The 20981-nt window shown below is 38.2% G+C and overlaps 1 protein-coding gene across 2 annotated transcripts in view; it reads left to right on the top strand.

The window, feature by feature from the left end:
- Nucleotides 1–410: 410 nt before the first annotated feature.
- Nucleotides 411–20981, top strand: part of LIPC (lipase C, hepatic type) — a 56046-nt gene continuing 35475 nt past the window's right edge. The window contains exon 1 of one of the 2 annotated variants that reach the window (XM_085303704.1): nucleotides 411–535. In XM_085303704.1, the coding sequence (XP_085159830.1) occupies nucleotides 454–535 (82 nt within the window). In that variant the 5' untranslated portion in view covers nucleotides 411–453. The remainder of the gene's footprint in view (nucleotides 536–20981) is intronic. The other variant, XM_085303705.1, reaches the window with a different exon arrangement.

Genomic DNA, 20981 nt, shown 5'->3' with positions numbered 1-20981 from the left:
GACATTTCCCTTACTAGCACTTGACTGATTGAGAAGTATTTAGATTATTCTTCATTTCTTGTGTTATTTTGCAACACGTTAAGACAAAGCTGTTGGCCAACCAAATTTGAGCTACCTACCCATGGCCTTCAGCAGTATTTCAGAGTATAAACACCCTTAAATTTGCTCTGTTCACAGCCAAGTGTAGTTGAGCAAGGTAGGAGATCCAGTACCAAATTATTTCTGCCACAGGTGTCTTAAAAAAAATAAAAATAAAAATAAAAAAAGAGGTTGGAAACAGGCAAATTCAGCTTTCCTTTCCATAAAAGGAAAGATTGGAGCAGTGGAGAGGAGATTGAGGTTAATGATTAATGGGCAAAGAATTTCTTGCAGAGCACTGCTAATCCTGCCCTTTTCACATCTCTGGCAGAAATTAGCAGTGAATTCCCCAATTCCAGTGCTGAGAAAGAAGAAATGAAAAGTTTCCTACTTCTCTCATTTTTGTTGCTTTCCTGTATCATCGCCCCAGCAAACACACATGGAGGAAAGAAAAAAGGTAATATCCTATCAAACAAGTAGCAATCATGAATTTTTGTTGAAATGTTTATGCTCAAAAACTTAAGTGCTGACTGTTTGGTCATCAATATGTTGGCGGAGGGTTTTGAATGTTATGTTCCCTTAATCAAATCTATGACTATAAAATATTACATTTATATCTATTGGTGTTTATTGGAAAATGTGGTAGTTTGTAATGAGGGCAAATGTTTCTCAGTGAAAATCTATAAATTCTGAAAGACTGTACATCCAAAGTGATCTGATCTTTAAGAAAAYAAAACCAGAAGTTTAACAAAACTTCTGGTGACAGCTAAACTAAAAATGTGTAAGTTTGAAAATATTCACTGAACCAGTAGCAGTTATAATCTGCTTGGCAAACGTATTCCACAAAATAGAATAGTCTCCCACTATGAATAAAAATGAATGAATAAAAAAATTATATCCAACAGTATTTAAGCTTTTATTTTCTGAGCTGCCTAGTGTGGGCTGCCTTTCACCTCACATGTCACAAATAACTCCGAGTGAAAGGGATATATTTGCAGTAYGTTTTGTGAGAAAAGCTCTGTGGTGGATCTTTATCATTTATGTGGTTGCAAAACCTATTCTGTGCAATTACAACACTGCATGTTATGGCAAGGTCTGATTTTTGGAGTATGACAGTGCATCACACAACAGCATTTTTTAGACTTCTCTAATGTGACTGACAAAGTTAATTTCATTTTTGTCTTCATCAATAACCTGTGCGTAGCAAACATTATTTTTCTKCCTTATCTAACCACATTTCTAATGCTCTAAGTATGGAGAGGATAATCTAACTTCCTCCTTAGGCAGAAATAAATCAAGATAAACACATTTCAGTAGCTGTATTTTGCATTTATGTTAATTCACATTAACAATTTTACAAGTCATTTCCTATAAAAATTCTCTATCTATTTATCTGACACAGGGATCTCAATCCACAAGAAGCAGAACCACCTTTCTTTGATTCTGCAGATTAAGCTTCACCTTGAGTGTCATTTTAAACAGTGTAAAATCTTGACGTAAAACACAGAAAGTATGATTAATTTAATTTAATGCCATAATTTGGCCTGGCATACCAAGCAACTAGGCCTGCACATCCTTACAAGSTTGCTGAATCTTAGCAAACCATTTATAAGCCTGCATCAAATTCTATACCTTTAACAGAACCAAAAATCAAGAGCATTAACTTTACTCTGAGGCKTCTCCCATCTGCTTTGCCCAGCTCTATTTGGACTCTAGTGCATGCTTAGAAGTTCAATTCTTCTGAGAAACAAGCAGGAGGCAGAGACAGGAGGTCACTGCCCCCCAAGTTCCCCTGCAGTCACAGGTCTTGCCTTGTGCCAGTACACATCCTCCCATCCCCACTATCTCCGGCACCTTTTAGAGCAAGGTCGGTCTCTTTGCTCTCTCCATCCCCCTTTCCCCTCATGACCCAGTACTCTTATGTCAACGGACTTCACTTGTTTGCTCACTGCTTCTGCAGCTTAAAACCTTGCTTGGGGGCCACAAAAGACAGGTCACTTATCTTAGTGCTAGCAGATACATCTAATTCATTATATGTTGAACCAAGAGACTGATTTAAGAAGCAGACCAGATGCATTAAAAAATCAGAAGAAAATCTTCCATGCTCCCTTCTACAAAGAGACTATTCACAGACTACCTACATTTGCAAAAGAGAGTAGTTAAAAGGTTAAAGGCCATGGCAGTTTGTTACACTGAACTCAGACTCCTCTCTCCTGTCAGGTTTAAATTAGTCCAACTCTAATTCCAGTTATTGATGTACATTAATGTATATTTCTATACTTTCACTCCATTATTGCCCTCCCCTACCGCAACCTCAGCCACACCAGCTTTGTCCAGAATATGATGTAAAACTCTGTTCTGCTCAACACTTTGTTGCTTTGTTCCTGTTATCGATTRATTGAAACGTATAGCTCAGCTAGTCTGTCAGCTGGCTCTCCCACTGCAGATCAGCTCCTGTGCGGTTGACTACACCTAGTAACTTCTCTTCAAGGAATCTTTTTCCTCATTTCACTCCTTCTGAGTAAGGCTAATCTGTCATAATAGCTTATACAACTGGCAAGAAAGCATTAATCATCAATAACRAAGGGCAACAAAGTTTTTAGCCCTGTATGAGAGGCCTCCTAACACAATCCAGGGGGGCAGCTCCTAGTGAGCACCCTGCACCTGGCACCTGAATTCGCTTCTACCTTGGAGCTCACTTTTGCTTTAAGAGAAACTGCAGCAACAAACAAGGTAACTACAGGGAAGTACAAAGCCTTTTCAAAGCTGGGCGTGTCTGGCACATAATTTTAGTGCAAACAATTGCCTATAAGCAAATCATCCTCTAGAAGAGCCATCAGTGCTCTTTCTCTACTCTGTTGTTTGTACCTAACAAATAAACAACTTTGCTTCAATTTTCTTTGTAGCATTCTATCCATCGACAAAGTAAAAGAAATTACATTATAAAAGTGAATTTATATGAATTAGACTGTAGAAGRCAAATCATTCCAGACAAGTATATATAAACCCTTCTTTTCCAAATTGAGTGAGTTATGTTTATAAATAAATATTATAGGTTCTTATTTTATTCTTAATTACATAGAATAAGATGGACTGCATTATGAAGCAAATGTAACATCCCATTTAAAACATACAAAGATGCTATTATTAAAAAGCCACAGAGTAGTTCTGAAGTACCATGATTTTCTTGTATATTTACATAGCAGAAAATAACTACAGCAATTTTTGGCAAAGGTTGATTGTCTAAATGTAGCATCAAATAAGCATATAAATAAGCAACTAAAAATAAGATTCCCAAATTTGAGCTAAGATAATTCTTTCTAAAGTACATGAAAAAAAWATTTTAACACAAGTATTGTTTATTTTGATTTTTCTTCCGGAAACATGAAATTAAGTCACTAGATGGGAAAAGGGTTCCWTTATTCCAGTTCATTTTGTAAAACAGAAAAATCCAATAGTTGACATAAAAATGCATTTTGTTAAGCAAGCACTTTCTACTTGAGAGTCTCAGCTCCCACCTTAGCTGGATTTTTGTGGCCAAAAGTGAACGTAACATCTCAGTTGTGATCCAATTCTGCTGTATTTCAGGTATTACAGTTGTAACATCTAAGCATTACACCACAGACTATAGAAATGGACTGTGCAGAAGTTTAAATAGCTGTTACAATTTCTTTATTCCATAATCATATTACAGTTACAGACATAAAAAAGTAGTTAGGGATACAAAAGCCTCTGAAGCCTCAGAAGAATGCAGTATAGATAGAGTATACTATATTAGATCTGAAAAAACCTACTAGAATAATGATTTCTACATGAAGCAGAAAAACTACTAGAAATGCAAGAGAGAGAGAAGATTCAAAAGCCAATTAACCTGAAGAGGCCGAGGATTAAAGTCCATTAAGACAATGAGAAACCTTTCACACTGAAGGTGAATATCACCTTTGCTGTCTTACATTTCTTTAAAGTCCAGAATAAATACTAAAAGCAGAGGAGACTTTTTTTTTATTAATTGCTTGAAGCATATTCAATGTAATAACACTCTATGCCTTACTGTCTTTCAGTTCCGTGTGATTTAGGTTAATGTTTAATGGCAGAAAGAACACAGACCAAAGCCAACAAGCTCACAGGATACTAGTAATCCAACCTTACTTCTAGTCTGGGAAATTATAATTTTGGAAAATTATAATTTGAAAATTATAATTTTCTAGCATAGATAGAAAGCTAAGATACTAAAAGCAATTCATTTCATAGGGCAGAATGGTACAGTAATCTGCTTTTCTGATTGAAACTTCTTGGCTAAAATGTCTTTCAACTACCAGTACAAACTCAATTGAATAGGCTCAGCCTTCCACTCTCCTTAGACAAATTAAGAATACTTAACTGCATTGGACAAGCTGGACAGTACCTATAAAGCATAGTTTGCTGAGTGACTGAATTTATAATAAGCACTTTATGAGCAGCAGAATTAGTTTGGTTGCCAGGGTGGTTGGACCCTACTTCTCCTAAATTCTCCACATGCAAACTTCCAGCTTTGCTCTCTACAGCAGAGCTATCCCAGTGGTCTCAGTTCCCTCCCCATGCCTCCCTTCGGTACCCATGGGTCCCAATGCCTTCTTTCTCTCTCTCCCTCCCATGCCCTGTGCAACCCTTGCCAGGACCCTCCGCAGTCTGAGCCCCACTGCAAGGTCTCCCTTCCCACCCTGCACTACTGYCATCTTCTTATGTTCTCTACCTGCATCTTTTGTGCTTGCACCAGCTACATGCTGTGACTGTTTCAGTGCTGTGCTTGTGTCCACTGACTAGTAGACAGGCTGACGGATCCAGCAGCTGCAGTCCTGCGGTGGATCTTCTTCTCTCCCACTTTTGGTATTGGTTGAAGCTAATTGCACCTGCACTGACAGTATGAGTTGAGCTCAAGTGCAAGCCCATCTTCCCTGTATAATGAGTTTCTCTGTCTGATGAGCCAGTYAGTTGTCCCCAAATGACAGCCAGAGTGCAAGGTAACTGGTAAGCTTTATGGATAATCAAGGAGCTTAGAATTAAATGCAAACTTGAACCTTATGTTAATGCTACAGCACATGTGTTGCTCAAGGCTGTCTCTTTTCTACCCAGCTTTGATTTTCAGAAAACATGCAGGAAATTAGTATTTGAAGTCTCTTCCTCTCTATGAAATTGGATTGAAATTAGCTTAAATATCCAAAAATTACATGAGAGAAAGACTCTCTCTCTTTTCCTCACCTGCACATACRCACCATGATTATAACCTATGGGAAAAGACTTAAAAACCAGTAGTATTTCTCATTTACTTCACTGGGGTTTGTGTATCGCCAAGGACCTTAATATTCATGACAYTTCTATTTAGATCATTTGAACAGGGATTCAAGAGCTAAATTTTGTCACATACAAAAATAGTAATCCAAGAGTAAGTCAGACTACTTCCCCAGTGAAAGTTGAAAGTCCATATGCTAGGGCATTAACCAGTCACAGTAATGCTCTACACCATGTCATTATTAGAAAAAGTTCTCTGAATGTGTTTGATGACATTTTCCAGACAACTCTGTTTCAGAAACACCATATACATACACAGCCTTTGCAAAGCTCTCAGAAGTCTCAGGATTCTACTAAAACTCCTATCATCTAAAAACAGCTATTGTTTCTTTGAGCACTAGAAAAGCCTGCAAATAAAATTCCAGGCATAAATTTTGACTGTAAATTCCAAAATATAACTGCAGTCTGACTAATTGAAGACCCTTTGCTTTTGCCCATGAAGAGAGACAATAATGAGAACTAGATCAACACAGGAATTACCCATGCATCAAACAAGCTTTAATATTTCTACTAATGTAAAAGATTTAACATCTAATGAGAAGCTTACATTTACTAGAGGATTGTAATTCACTTGACTTGCACATTACATTCTTCTGACTGCTACTGTATGAATAGTGGCAGAACTCATATGATACTTCAGCAACTTGAACATAAAAAAACATTGCTTGATAATGTAACAGTGCAATCAAATTCTTCAAATTTTTTTCTTCCTTTTTCTTTCAAACTAGAAAAGGTTATARGTTTTTAAAAGTTTTAATGGAAAATATCAGTCAGTAAAAACATTTCTTATTTAATAGGACATTTTTCTTTTCTGCTTATTTTGTTGTTCACTCTAAGCTTATATGGTACATTTGATTCTGGAAAACATAGTTTTGCCCAATCCACTTGCAGTTTCAGCTTTAATAATGGGGTTGCAACAACAGTAGCACAATATTGATAACGTAGTTTGCAACAGTATATGGTCTCCTAGGGTGGCCTTMGCACAGCGACCTTTCTTCCTACATATTAGCTAGAGCTAAGATACTACTGGTGAAGCTAAGTCAGACTCCTTACCCAGTAGAATAGCTTGGTAGCACGTGGATGGGCCAGCAGCCGCTTCCAAGCAGCACGATTAAGATTTCCTGGCAACATAAGCAATAACTGGCAAGAGAGACAAAAGAGRCCTTCTATCCGCACATGCCGAGATTGCATGATAAAGTTCACTGCTTTGACAATAAGCCAAAGTGAATTATGATTCTTTCTAAAAAGAAATTTAATATCTATGCTCCAAGTAAAAAAATAATTACCATGTTCACACTTCGTAGCATTTTTCTCCTACAAAAACTTACTTTTGTAAAGTTATATTACTAGGACATCTTTCTTCTTATTTCCTTTCTATTTTTTAAAAAATTGCTCCAATTTCTAATATTCCCAGGAAACATTAACTGTACAGAACTGCATCCCACACAAAATATCTAGCAACAGCCCATACCCTCACATTATGATCAACTAACAAAAGCTTGTTCTGGTGCCAAAATGCTTCTAATATGACATGGTTATTTCACAGTAGTAGAAATCAGAGYTTTTACCTAGTAACTGTTCACAGACATTCTCCCACCCTCTCCAATTGGCTTGTACAGTCTGGTTAATCCCATTTGCAAATCCAAGTGCAGCAAATAGCTATCAGGTAAATAACCAGAAGAGAAATGGCCAAAAAAAGAGAGAGACATTGAATATGAGGGGAGAACCTGTTCGAACATGTATAGCTCTTGATATAAAAGCAGTGTGCCTGTCCAAAAGAGCAGAGAAATTTATTAGCRAAATTCTAAGAATTTCTGCAGCTGTGAAGTATTTGAGCCCAGCACCTTTTTTAAGATCTTGCATATTACTTGGTATGTGAAATTAACTGCAACTACTTACAGAAGAAGGTTCTGAACAGTGGGAGAGAAATGGTGACAGAGCAGGAACAAGGTCAACAAGAAAAACATACAAATACATTTGATCCTACTCCACCTCCCACAAAGTTCTACTACACTGGCATGTTTTCTCACATTTTTTATGCTAACTTTGTAAACAAGTATATAGAAACACTGCTGAAGTGAAATTTTTCATTTCAAAATTTTGTGTATATTAAATCCCTTGGAGCTCTACTTTATGCATCTCTGTCTGAAAACAATCTATAGTGTCCTAGTGATATGATAATTTTAATCAGTATTTCCAGTGCTATTCTCCCTCCACCAGCAATRGGTCACAAGGGATGATGGAGTTGATGTTTAACTGCATGATTACAAATCATCATTTCCAAAAGTCACTCAATTAGGGATCCTGTCAAGTGTGGGGTGAAAGGTTCTGTAATTATATTAATAAAAAAAAAAATCCATGTGCTGGATAACTATCAAAAGAATTCTGATTTATTTACCAGGCAATTAACTGTCTAGTGAGTTTGTTTTCCAAGCAACTAATGTTATCATAACTTCAACCTAAAACCTGTTCAAGACTCATCTTTGATTGGGATTTTGTGTGTCCTTATAAAAACTAGTCATTATTTTCTGACAAAGAAATATATCAAATATTGGTGTTTGCGGTTTAAGAGGAAACTCTTTTGACTATTTTCATTTCTGGTTGACTATTTTCCRGGTTGTGGTGAAGCAGAGTTACTAGTTTTCATGTTTACGTCATTTGCCTTTTTAACTTAAAATGATAGCACCAATGCCTCCAAGGTTTCTTTTTGAGGGGCTGACAATGGGGAAGGAAGGGACATGGAAGAGATTCTAAGGAGGAATCATTTGAGTTTTATTCACCATGAAGTAAATATTTTGAATGGTGTTATTCAGGCAATACTTCCACTCCAGAGTTTACACTCTTCCAAAGAAATATGTTTAGAAGTTTAATCACTTACAAGAATGAAGGGTACTATTTAACATTTTGCTATTGTCATTTTCATAAATGTATGAGAGCTACTGAATTTCTCAACAACATAATGTTTTCAGGGCCTAAACTGTGAAGAGAAAATAAAAATGAGAATTAACAGTGTTTGTAAGACATGTGAAAGAGGTTTTATCTCCAGTTTATTGTGCCAGACACATGATTTGTAAATAAYGCATCTTTCTTACTAAGTTACATTATACAAGAATCCCAGAAGACTTCCATATGCATTGAATAGAGCACTTAGTAACAACTTAAATTGTCTGCAATAGCACTCCTCCTTTGCAATTCACTAGGGGCAGCAGCTTTCAGACCTTTCAAACTTCTGTACTATTTTATAATTGATTTCAACTAAAACAGCTCCCGTCTATTGTCACCAATACAACAGTGCCCCTAAACTGCAAGGAAACTTGACAGCCCTGAGTCCATTTCATGTGTTCACACACATGAAAGCAAGCGGGATACAGCCTGACCTAGAGCAGAGGTTCACCGTCAAAACTAGATTTTCACAGACTATATCAGGATTCCCCAAAACTGCTGCTCAGATTCAAGATCAGCTGCAATGAGGATAAAACCGGGAGTCCTCTCTGACACTGTAAATTAACCCTGAAGCAGCTTTTCTCCTTTTTCAAGAAGCAGTAAAGAGTTTAATGAACAGGATCCATTCCTCCCTCCAGAATATGATGCAATGTGACTGTGACTCAGTTAAAATTAATTCTCCAGCCAGCTCCTCTGGCCTGCATCATTATACAAGCTTGCTCTTTTAATTGGGATTTTCTTCTTTTTTTTTWAATGAGACATAATAAATTATTGTTTTATTAGTTGAGGACATCAGAGTCATGAAAGCTGAGGAATTAACATGAGGCATTGCATGAGAAAACCTTGTCTACAGCAGGCCTGATAAGGCTCTAAAAAGCTAACAAAACAAATTGTGCCAATGTGTAGTGATGAAATTACTCATTTCTGTTTCATTGGCTACTAAGGTTGCAATTCTGTCATCTTTACTCACACTGGGTAGTACTTTACTATCCCCAGGCTTGCTTACATATAGAGTATGACAGTGGGAGCACCTGGCCATTACCTTCACTGAGACAGTCACTGAGGGCAGGTTTAGTTCAGTTGGCTAGAGTGTGGTGCTGCTAATGCCAAGGTCATGGGTCCAATCCCCGTATGGGTTCTGCTGAGGGTTGGACTAGATGACCTCCGGAGGTCCCTTCCAACCTTACCATTCTGATTTGTTAGTGTTCCAGTTGACCTGCATGTGCTATTCTCTAGGGCACACCAAGGTCAGTAAGGACAAAAAACAAATATTAAGAGCATTTTTCTGTGCCAAATACCATCAAGAATATAGAGTATGCATACTAAATAAAAGAGATGTTGCTTACTACACACTGATGGCCTTCAGCCCCCATTCCACACGGGCAGAATAGGTTGCCCCCAGAGAGCATTGCGAGTTTTCCATATTTCATCTAGATGCATATACTTGTAGAATTCACCCATCGCAAAAATTTCATGTTCCTCTCCTCTCTGTAGGACTCTGTCTTCATCCTGACAGTAATCTCTGCATTCTCTTCTGCAGAGAAGTTCTGCATAATCTTTATGCATACCATTTAATCACCTTGGTCTCCTCCAACATCGTATGTGGCCATAATCCAATCTTTAATATGTTAAAGTAATTATAACTTTTCAAGAGAAAAAACTTCAACCAGCACTCCAGAAAATACATTTCTGTGCACGCTCTGGCTTAGTAGTGTCAGTGTTTGTAAAAAACCACAAAGAAGATTCTTAAACGAAGCAAATGGACAAAACTTACAGTTCTTGATCCAGCTCCCAAATTAGGTAAAGCTATGCTGCTTACTATTTTAATCTAAGTCATAGCTCGAATCTAGTAATAATGACAGGGCAGTCCATAATTTGCTGAGCATGGAGACCTTGACATCTGGAATCTTAGGTAGCAGAACTGAAAATAATTACTGCAGAGATTYCTTTAGAGAGAGAAGAAACTAAAAGCAAGAACGCAACATCCTATTCTAATAGCAACATACATTCAAACAACAACATCCTATTTACTGGAGAAGAATCTCTGCACCTCCCKTCTCCCAAACCCACCTCTAGCATTTTAGTATCCAAGGATTTGCACTTCAGCTTTGTTTGATTTTTATGTTATGATTCTGTGCCCTTTTGTATCTTTCCAGTCCTGTCTGTGAAAACTGTGGGTGTCAGTATAGAAGCCCATACCTTTACAAGAAATAGTGCTAGTCTTAGAATTCCATAGAAGATGCCTGCCCTTAAAAACATATCTAGCCACTCATTTAAATGTAATGTTACTTCTGTGCAGTTCACACAGAAGCGTGCAAGAASGCACCTTCATTTTCAATCCTAGTAGTGTACGCTTCCCAAGATATGGTCATGATATGCCACAGAGCATATTCCCCAGTAGCAGCTGTCTCTGCATCAACTGTGTCAGAAGCTTCAACCGAGACAGATCCTCTAACAGCAGTGCAGCTCTACAAGTCTCAGGCTGCAAGGAGTGAGGCCTCTCCATGAGGCCTGGGCTGAGAGCCAGCTCTCCTGCAGAAGATGTGTTGTTGATGATGAGTTGTGTCGTCAGGTAAAGGAGTTACAGGAGGAAGTCAGTAGGCTGCATAGCATCCGAGAAGATGAGCAAGAGATAGACAGTATATTCAGAGACTATACAGCTCCAGGAGTCTCAACTCCTCAGAGCAATGAAGTTGCCGGAGGGCTCTGTGCCATGTGAAACAGTACATCATAACTGTGTAGAAGACGACTGGCAACTGGTCACTTCTGCTAGGAGGAGAAAGACTCCTTCTCCTCCTGAAAGCTTGCAGTTGAGGAACAGGTTTAGTCCCCTCCAGGCTGAGGAGGAGCTGGGCATGGCTTCAAGGGAAGCAACTGAGCTGACAGAGCCTGTGTCTTGTGGCAACACTTGAAAAAAAGCGGTAAGCGATTATTGTGGGTGACTCCCTGCTGCAGGGGACAGAGGCACCTATCTGTCAACTTGATCTTGTCTAGAGTGGTTTGTTRCCTGCCAGGGGCTCAAATCTGAGATGTCATGGAAAGACTGCCAAGGCTTGTTCATGCATCGGACTATTACCCTCTGCTGCTCTTCCATGTGGGCACTAATGATACCACGGGCAAATTGGAAACCATCAAACAGGATTTCAGAGCTCTAGGGATGGTGGTCAAAGGTCTGGGAGCTCATGTCATTTTCTGTTCAATCCTGCCAATATAGGGGAAGGGTGGGAGGAGAAGTAGATGAATTTTCTAAGTTAATAACTGGCTGCTGGTGTTGGCAATAGGGCTTTGGTTTCTACAGCCACTGAGGATCAACAACTGATGGGAGAGATGGGATCCACCTCACTAAGTGGAACATGCATGTCCTTGCCAACAGGTTGGCCAGCATGGTAAGGAGGGCTTTAAACTAGGAAAGATGAGTGGCTACACGCTGTTGAGGAAGTGTATACCAGACACGACTACAGAAGATCTTGCACCCCTCCTGAAAAACATGCATGCTCGATTACCTTTCTGAAATGCCTGTACATCAATGCACATAGCATGGGGAATAATCAGGAAGAATCAGAGATCTGTGTGCAGTCACAGGGCCATGATCTCATTGAAGTTACAGAGACATGGTAGGATAGCTTGCATGACTGGAAAGCTGTCGCAGATGGCTATGTGCTTTTTAGGAAAGACAGGCCAGGTAGGCAAGGCRGTGGAGTTGCTCTTCATGTGAGAGAGCAACTAGAATGTATCAAGCTCTGCCTAGGGGTGGATGAAGAGCAAGTTCAAAGCTTATGGGTAAGGATTAAAGAGTATGCTAACATGGTTGACACTGTTATGGGTGTTTACTACAGGCCACCTGATCAGGAAGAGGAAGTCAATGAGGCCTTCTACAGAAAGGTGGAAATAGCCTCATGATCATAGGCTCTGGTCGCTTGCAGTCACTTCGTAAACCTCCCTGTTGTGCCAGTACAGCTGCCTGCATGGCCAAAGTAAAGCAGTGGAGCAAAGCAGGCTACGAAACTGATCCAGTTGAAAAATCGTATTTTTCCTGGTGATTCCACTTTTTCCCTGATCRTCTTCACTGTGTGACTAAGCGATCAGCTGTGCCAGGATAACAACAGGGACTATATGAGGTCAGGAATGAGTAGGTGGCAGCAAGAAGGGGAAGAGATCTGCTTATGGTGGTTCAGGCAGCACTAAAGCCAAACGTTGATATTGTTAGAAGCCAAATGTCTAAATATGGTTGATTAGAAACTTAAGAGCTTAACCATGAATACCTCAAAAAATTTTATAAAAAATTAACCTCAAATATATATATTTATGCAGTCTGCAATACCAGACTTCCCACCATCCAATTTAGCAATAATAAAACTTAAAAAAAAATCAAAACTTTACAGAGTTTATTAAAGAGCATGTGATAGTAATAGCATTATTAAAACTGACAAAACTGTGGAAGATGCTTCCCACATTCAACCCAAGTACAGTATTTTTTTTAATCCTTCCAAATGCCCAAGGATTACAATGATCAGATTCTTGTGTCATTTATGTCATTAAAATTTAGGAGCAATCCCATAATTTTCTGTGAATTTTTCTCCACTGATTCATGTGTAGGAGAAAACAGAATTTAATCTATGCCTTTATTTGCATGACTGTAGTGATTTTACTTATAATACCTTAGTCTACTAGAATTTAAAGGACTTTTTTTCCCCTCTAATTTAATTTATTGGTGTCCAAATCAGCAAAACAAAAAGAAAAATCAGAAACAAATTTGTCATTCCAATAAGCTTGTGAAAGATTGAAAAGTTTTTTTTTTTCTGGCTAGTGTTAATAATACTAAGATTAGAAACGTCTAGGGCAATCTCCTTGAAAATATAATTATTTTCTGTACTATCAGCAATTTCTTAGCCAGAAAAAATAAAGAAATCTCACACCTTGGAGCTCTCTGGGTATTTGCTCAAATTAAAGCCTAGGTTTCCCTCAGGCCTTTTCTATATATTTCAGCAAACTAGCCATGAGCAAAAATAAAAATATTAGAGAGAAAAAGTTTAACTATGAATAGTGCAATTCCTACTCTAATTGCTTTCCTATTATTACTTCTGGTTTTAAACACAGCTATTCAGCTAACAGTATAAGTAACAGTAATAACAGAATTCTGGTGTAATATTTGAGAGTTCTGTGCCTTTTTTTTCCCCCTCTTGCTTCCTCAACACCCCTCACTTCTCTTTAATTTATATACAAGAAAGCACTTTGCTCATTGTGTGCGATCACTAAAATCAGAAACACGAAGTCACGAGTGTCCTCGATCAGACGTGCACAGAAACAAAATCGCTATCCTTCTAGGACAGAGCAATTTGTTAGGCATTTTGAAGCCAAGGCAGGTCACTGAAGTTATTATTAGCTCTAATTAGCACTCCCACAAGCTGTTGAATTCTTTACCTGCAGCCAAAGGGCACTCAATATGGTGCATCTTTGAAAGATTCAGAGAAATAGCTCCTCTTTAGAAATCAGGTTCTATTGCATTTGAAATGGCTTTTGGTAAAACAGTATCTGATCCAYGTACCAAACGATGAATTGAAGCAGAGATCGGACGAAACTGTTTTGAAACAAAGGAACTCTACAAATGCCTATCTTAACGAGAAAAGGAAGCCATGTGGCCTTACTAATTATAGCGGTGCTATATTTTACACTATCTAGTAGGTCACAGACAAATAATTCATACCCCTTTCTCAGTTACAACACTTCTTTTAAGTTATTGTTTTACGTAGCAATTTGAAGACAAGTCTATAYGAAAACTGAATTCTCTCTTCTTATGAACAGCTTCCCATGAGAATTACAGAGATCTGAACTGAATCACAGAGCACCAAATGAAATACCGATTCCCAATCACAAAACTGGCTAAGAACGAATTAAAGACCACTTTTGTGCATCAGACACATTTCTAACAAAGTACTGTAACAAGGAAGCCTGGCAATAGCTCTTATTACTAAAAGGCACTGCTACTTTGCAGAAAAAAAAAGCAGAAGGTGAGGGAAGAAAGAAAGCATACATTAAAATCAGCTATTTTACTAGGTTTACAAGATAATCCACAGCAAAATCTTTCATCTAAAAGATAAATTTTCTATAAAAAAATAAGTACTACTGTAACAGCAGTTGGAGAGTAATGTGTTATCAAAAGTAAAAATAGTGAAATGTTTATTGAAGAACCTAATATGTAGGACCTGGCACCTAAAGAATTCATCTCCATAAACAAGCCACTATGTTTAATGGCAACAAAAAGGAAACAACAGAAAGACTGAAAAAAGTAGACAAGATGACCTGTCTCCAATTGCTATTTCTTGCAAAAGTGAAAAGCAAAGAGTGAGAAACAGAAAAAACACTGCCCCTGTTTGCAGAAGAATCTAGGCCCAGCACATAGTAACTAGGCATGTGGCACCCCTTCAACAGCTGCAGGTGCAACCGACAGGCAGGGAGTAGCTAACACGGGCTAACATCCTGACTAGGGGATGCGTCGGTCACTTTTCGTACAGCCAAATGTCAAATTGTACATCTGGGAATATGGATCCTAGGATATATGTTAATAGTACTTCCACCAGCGTGGTGAGACACTACAYGACCTGCTTTGTGGCTGCAATGGTCACCCCATTTTGACTTTATGCCAGCCTTGAAGTGCCACCCCAAAATTTTAAATCACTTYCCGTTCCACAATTCAAGCACCAGTAATATTCATGGTCACAATTTTGGCGTATTTTTGCCAAAAGTGGCAAAAAATAGCTATAATGTAGCAACTTTTTTCTTTCTTTCTTTCTTTYTTTAGCACTGTAAGACTGCGTAATCTAGTTGAGAAATTACCATCAGAAAAAAATTTTCTTCTAGTAACAACATCCTTGTGCAGTTTTACCTCCTCTTTTCCCCTTCCCTTGATGGAGTCCTTAGATAGAGGAGACTTTGTGCGAACATTTTCTCCTGGAAGTTAAATTTCTGTTTGAGGACGTTTCCCATACCTTTGAAATGCAACTGCCTCAAACCCAAGCAATTTTGCACTGACTCCATCTGGTATCTCTCTTCACCAGCCACTCCTCGTTCCCCTTTCCCTGGCAGGCACACCCCCTTCGCAGCRTGCCTTGCAGGCTCTTCCTGCCTTGACCAAACCCCTCTGAGTGCCAGCCACAACACCATACCTGGCCACCTGATCCTCATGGCTCACTCCATTRACACACACACTTTTCTTTCTAAAGAAGCTATATTTGACATTTCTGCTAAAAAAAAGAGAAGATAAAAGCTGCAAGTTAACACAAGATGAATGATACCATTTGAATCCTGCTGGCACACAGCTCTGCTTGCTTTCTCCTGCACACGCTTTCTCATGTAATTCTCTTCCATTGCAAGGCTCTGGAGAATACTTGGGACCTTTGGAAGAATGAGACAAAGTCTCAACAGTCGGCACATAGGCTCATTTAAAATATCCTTGAAACACAGCCATAGCTCTAAAAATCCATTCTTGAGTCATTTTACGAGCTAAATTCTTTCTAAATCTATTTATAAATTAGAAAGCCGTCACCTTACGTATAGTGAATATCTTGCTAACAACATTTTATTTTTAGAAGATTCTTTTGCCTGACAATTTCACAGGCTCTGCTCTACTAGTCTCCTGATGAATTCAGATTAAGAACATGATAATTATATACAGAGAAATATTTCATCCTGTCATAACCGTTGGTTGTCTAGAACATTGGAAGCTGTTATAAAGAAACTGACTTGTCTTCATAGCAATAAGGAGAAAGATACCTAGAAATCTGCCTGTGCTAATTGATCTGTTGCAAGACARCTTTTAAAGGAAGGTCCAACCRTTTAGGCAAATACTAGACAGCTAGTATCAGGTTCCAGTCTCTCATTCCTGCTCTATCATCAGTTCAGATTCCGGTTCTTTTATTCCTGCCACCACTGCTATTTTCTCCAAGGTACTCTAGAAATGACTGGCATCAGCTAACAGTTCCTACGATCCATGTCAAGTTGCCCCACATACAAATACACTTTATCCACAATTTGTAGTATTTAGAATTAAACTGCAAACAGGAGATGATAAAGTGCTGTCCTTAAAAACTTCCTCTTAACTTGCTGAGCAATGGTTTTATCAGATATCCCATATGCAACCTGAAGCTTGTCTGTGTCTCCAGACTCCAAAGCTCTATTTTTCTTTCTCCACAAGATACCTTGCCTTTCTTTTCAGGAAATATATTCCTTCTACAGTGTACTACTGAAACTTAACACTGTATTCAAGTTGGCAGACAGGTCAGYTCTTATGTCCTCTCTAAAGAGTGCTGTTATCAGACAGGCCTAYGAGTCAGCAACATCCTCCTTAACTGTCCACTTCCAGTGCCACACACCTAATCTCAACAGCATTTTACTCAAATGATAGTCAGGAAACATGCCTTAGGCATGTCTGGTCCAGAACTAACACAGCAGTAATAGGATTTAAGCTCATTAAAGATCTTAAGCATATTTAAAGACTACATTGGCTTTTAATTTCTGCCTCCAGATAGAGTTATCTATCACAGTGGTAGAGAGCAGAAAAAACCATGACACCGGTTAAGCCACCAGCCTTGCAGGCATGGGACTGAAGGAGGGGACCCAGGACTGCTGCTGCAATAGATACAAATACTCAACACCTACACCATGCAATACTTATCACACACATAACTGTGCCAGGTTGTCCAGGCATTTTCTCTGTACAGCAGCACACTTCTCTTACTGACACATTCACRCCTTGCAGAGCCAAGAACAAGATTAGAGAATCTGACTCAGCCATAATCTGTTGTATGGGAGGTTTTGGAGACTTTAGTGGCAATGAACAGCTCTCCATTCTATGCTGAAATGCTACAGTAAACTTAACTAATTTGCATGCTTTACTGCCAATCCATCTTCAACAGACCATAACAGTTATTTGACTGAAGGAGTAAAGAAATGGAATTAGCAGCTYATTTGGATTGGGACCGTTGCTTACTGTGTATGTCTGCCCAGCACACAACCCTAGGCACCCGCATCCTTTTGGATGCTTTTGCGTGGCAAACACAGTACTCAATGTGGTTCCTGTCCAAAGGAATATACGGTTCAAAAATTTTACCATAAAAAGATCACAACTTACACTGACTGATTTTATATTTTATTAAAAAGCCTTTGGGGAAATAAAATGGGGGATCTGTAAAGATTTCTTCACTCCCTTTCCCAWTTTGTACTCATTCTACTGCCAACACCAACTGGTTTGGGAACTGCTCTACTTTACAGCAGGTAGCAACATCCCTTTAAAGGATTATGAATCAACCAAGGACTGCTCTGTTTCCACTTGGACTTCAGYATGGCAGAAACACGGCTAGATTGGCAGACCACATCTGAAAACTTCTGGCCTCATACAATGCAGCTTCTTTCCCCTTTGTGCCGCAGAAAAAAAAAGATGCATGAGYATGGACTAGAATTTTTGTCCTAATTGCATGCTTACTGTCCCTTTATTCTCTACTTCTCACATAAAAAGAAAGGATATTTTAATTCTACCTAGAGTTTGAGGGGAAAAAATTAAGTTTTTTTTTCTCCCACAAATATTTCAGGCTTTTATTTCAGATGTATAACCTTTCATTATCTGCATCTCCCTCCACAAGTATCAGGAAAACCAAGTTGGGAAAGCTGAGATTCTTCAGCATACCAGAAGCAAACAGATGTATCAGTTCTACCAGGAACCATCCTGCAGATGGAAAAATCTCTTAACAGAAAAAAAAGCAGCCAAAATTAGATTAATTGAATGGCTATTATTTTGGACAATTTTGTTGCTGATATTTCATTTTACTTGATTCTGGCTAGAACTGCAAATACATTGAAACACCATGAGAAGAAACACAGTCCTTATGATATCTCTTGTCTGATATCTGGGAAGCTTCCAGTGTGTTTCAAAATTCACAGCATAATACACTGGGAAATACATAYAAAAATATGGTGATGTGAAATTTTCAGATGAGTTTGGTGTAGAAGACTGGGAAAGCCCATTTGGTGAAAACGGATTAGCAGACACAATCCTAGGATGGTCTTTGACAATGAATCATTACAACAGAGGTTGCATAAGCTGCAAAGCTCTTATGTTAACCAACCTTTAACCATGAAAAAAGTACGTCCAGCTAAGGTGACAGCTACAAAATGCATGTGGAGCAGAGCCTATCTCCATAAATAAGTCTACACCTGTGTTTGGTTAGTTAATAAAAGTTAATAAAAAAAMCAAAAAAGAACTCCACCCCGACAAAGCCCTTCTCTCAGACTAAGCAAGTGGCAAACCACCTAATGAAAAAGCAATAAAGCCAAAAGATTGTGAAGGAAACAAGCTTAAGACAAAATGAACATTCATGTTAAGGAATGATTCTCACTACATTTCAGCAAGTGTCCTGTGTTAAGCGCGGCTATAACACAGAGCACTAACTCAAGCACTGTACAGCACTACAGAAAAGACATCAACAGAAAGGACAGAATAACAGCTGCATAATTTTAAAGGTAGAATACAGAATACATAAAATATAAGTATTGTAATTACATAGCAGCATAATTCCAGTTAATTACCTGAAAGGTTAGGAAAGAGCTTGTGCAAAATAAAGRAAACTCTCCCTCTAGTTAGTGGAAGGTTTTGCTAATAGATTTGTCAGGTCCAGGTAGAAGAGAATGCACTTCTCTTTTAACAAAATAACATGCCTTTTATGAGAATCCATAGAGAAAATTATGGGAGTTATTAAACTTACTGTAGAACAGTAATAGATGATCTAATTCAAAAATGAATTGAGCAGAGTGACTTTTCCTGCTTTCTATGTGAACTGTTTAGTCTAGGCAGCATCCTATAAATCTGAACAAAATCCATGACACTGCAGCAAAACAAAATGGAAGAGGACAAATAGCTTCACTTTCATTTCTAACAACTAACCAACCCCCACCTCCATCCCATATAAAATGTGTGATATATCTCCAGCTGATAGTTACAGGAGCCTGAAAAGCTAGCAGTATCCACAGACATTCAATACACTTGYAAGTGGAATATCTAATTATTAGATATATAATTTTTAAAAAGCCTGAAAATTTATTTTAGTTAAACGCTATTGCAACAATATAAAAATTGTAATACTAGAATCAGTGCAAAGAATGTATCAATAGGAAATACCTATTAAGCATGGAATAGAAGTAGCAGCCTATTGCTGTCAAAGATAACAGCCAATGTGTCTCTATATCCAGTTTAAGAATTGTTATTACCAAATGTCATCAGCAACAGCGGTAGGTATTATCTAGGTGTCTACCTAGATAATTAAATGTCCCTACCATTTAAGTCCAGCTTACCTTCCTTGCTTTCTTTGCATACTTAATAATTAAAATCAACATGGTTATGAGCACACACAACACTCAGCTTCTGCTAAAGTTTACTACAGCTGTAACTCTATTACCACAAAGGTAAACTTTTAAAATTTCCAAAATCATACACTACAAATTTCTTACTTGTAAATCACCATTACTGAAAATTTTTATAAGAATGCATTTAGTTAAAACTGGTCACAAGAGGCAAGACAGTACCTGGAGAGAGGGAACACAGCAGCAACATTTAAAAGTTAGGTTTCACTTCTGTTGTGAATCATGGCAGAATTCACCTGCACTTGGTACAAAATGACTCAGTAACCAAGATTTCCCCATAGAATCCTCCATATGTATCATGCAATAATATATTGTCCAATAATTTTAATCCAGTGAGAACTATTTCTGTGATCAATTAGTTTCAAACCTATCTCTTATTTTGCAAACTCTGTAAGGAGAAAAAATAAATTGTTCAGCTGTCTGGGCACACACTATGGAAATTATTGCTAAAAACATTTTTTCCTTTCTTTCTAAAAAAATACCATTTTACCACTCTAGAACTCCTAAAGTCAAACCTATTACGTTAGCTTTTAAAGAAATTAAAACAAATCCATAACTCCCTGAATAAATATCATCTGTTCATTTCTTTTCTCATTAAAGAAAAAGAAAATGGTTAGGACAGGCGAGATGCCTGATGTACACTGTAGAAGGGGAAAAAAACAGYACAGAGAAGAGTCCAACATGCTCAACTAGAGAATGTGGATGCTTAGATCTTCCCTTCTCTACTAATATACCATTAATTCTCAAGCTGTCTCAGAGATTGGTATGAATGCACTTTATACCTATTCTTCTTATAAGAATACAAAGATCACTAGAAGAGTAAATGATTTTAATGGAATATTTCTGCTATCATCATTCCCTGTCAGTGAAGGGCAGGCTACAATCTCTACTCATTTCCTTAGCTAACGATCAAGTGACAGTGGAGACGGTCCAAGTGTCTGTGCCAATTCTGTTAAATTTATGAGCCTTTGATAACTCCAAGACAACTGCCATGTGACAGTATAGATCATTCCTGTTTTTCACTGGAGGTCTCCACTGATAAGGAGAACCTGATAAAAATTGGAGAGTGAACAGGTCTCAGTAAGAGTTCCCTTGCCACAGTGCTATGAGGTTCATTCAGCAGCATTCACCAGTCAGCCGCCAGCTGTGAGGTATTTTGGGTTGCATTAGTATGCTGGTGATGCTCAGCTTTTTTTCTTTCCCTCTCTTCTCTCTCTGTCCTT

The sequence above is a fragment of the Rhea americana genome, unplaced genomic scaffold (genome assembly GCF_003343005.1).
Source record: "Rhea americana isolate MKP2758 unplaced genomic scaffold, rheAme1 scaffold_2, whole genome shotgun sequence".
Lineage (NCBI taxonomy): Eukaryota > Metazoa > Chordata > Aves > Rheiformes > Rheidae > Rhea > Rhea americana.
Note: the sequence above shows the minus strand (reverse complement) of the source record. Positions and strands in the feature narration are given on the sequence as shown.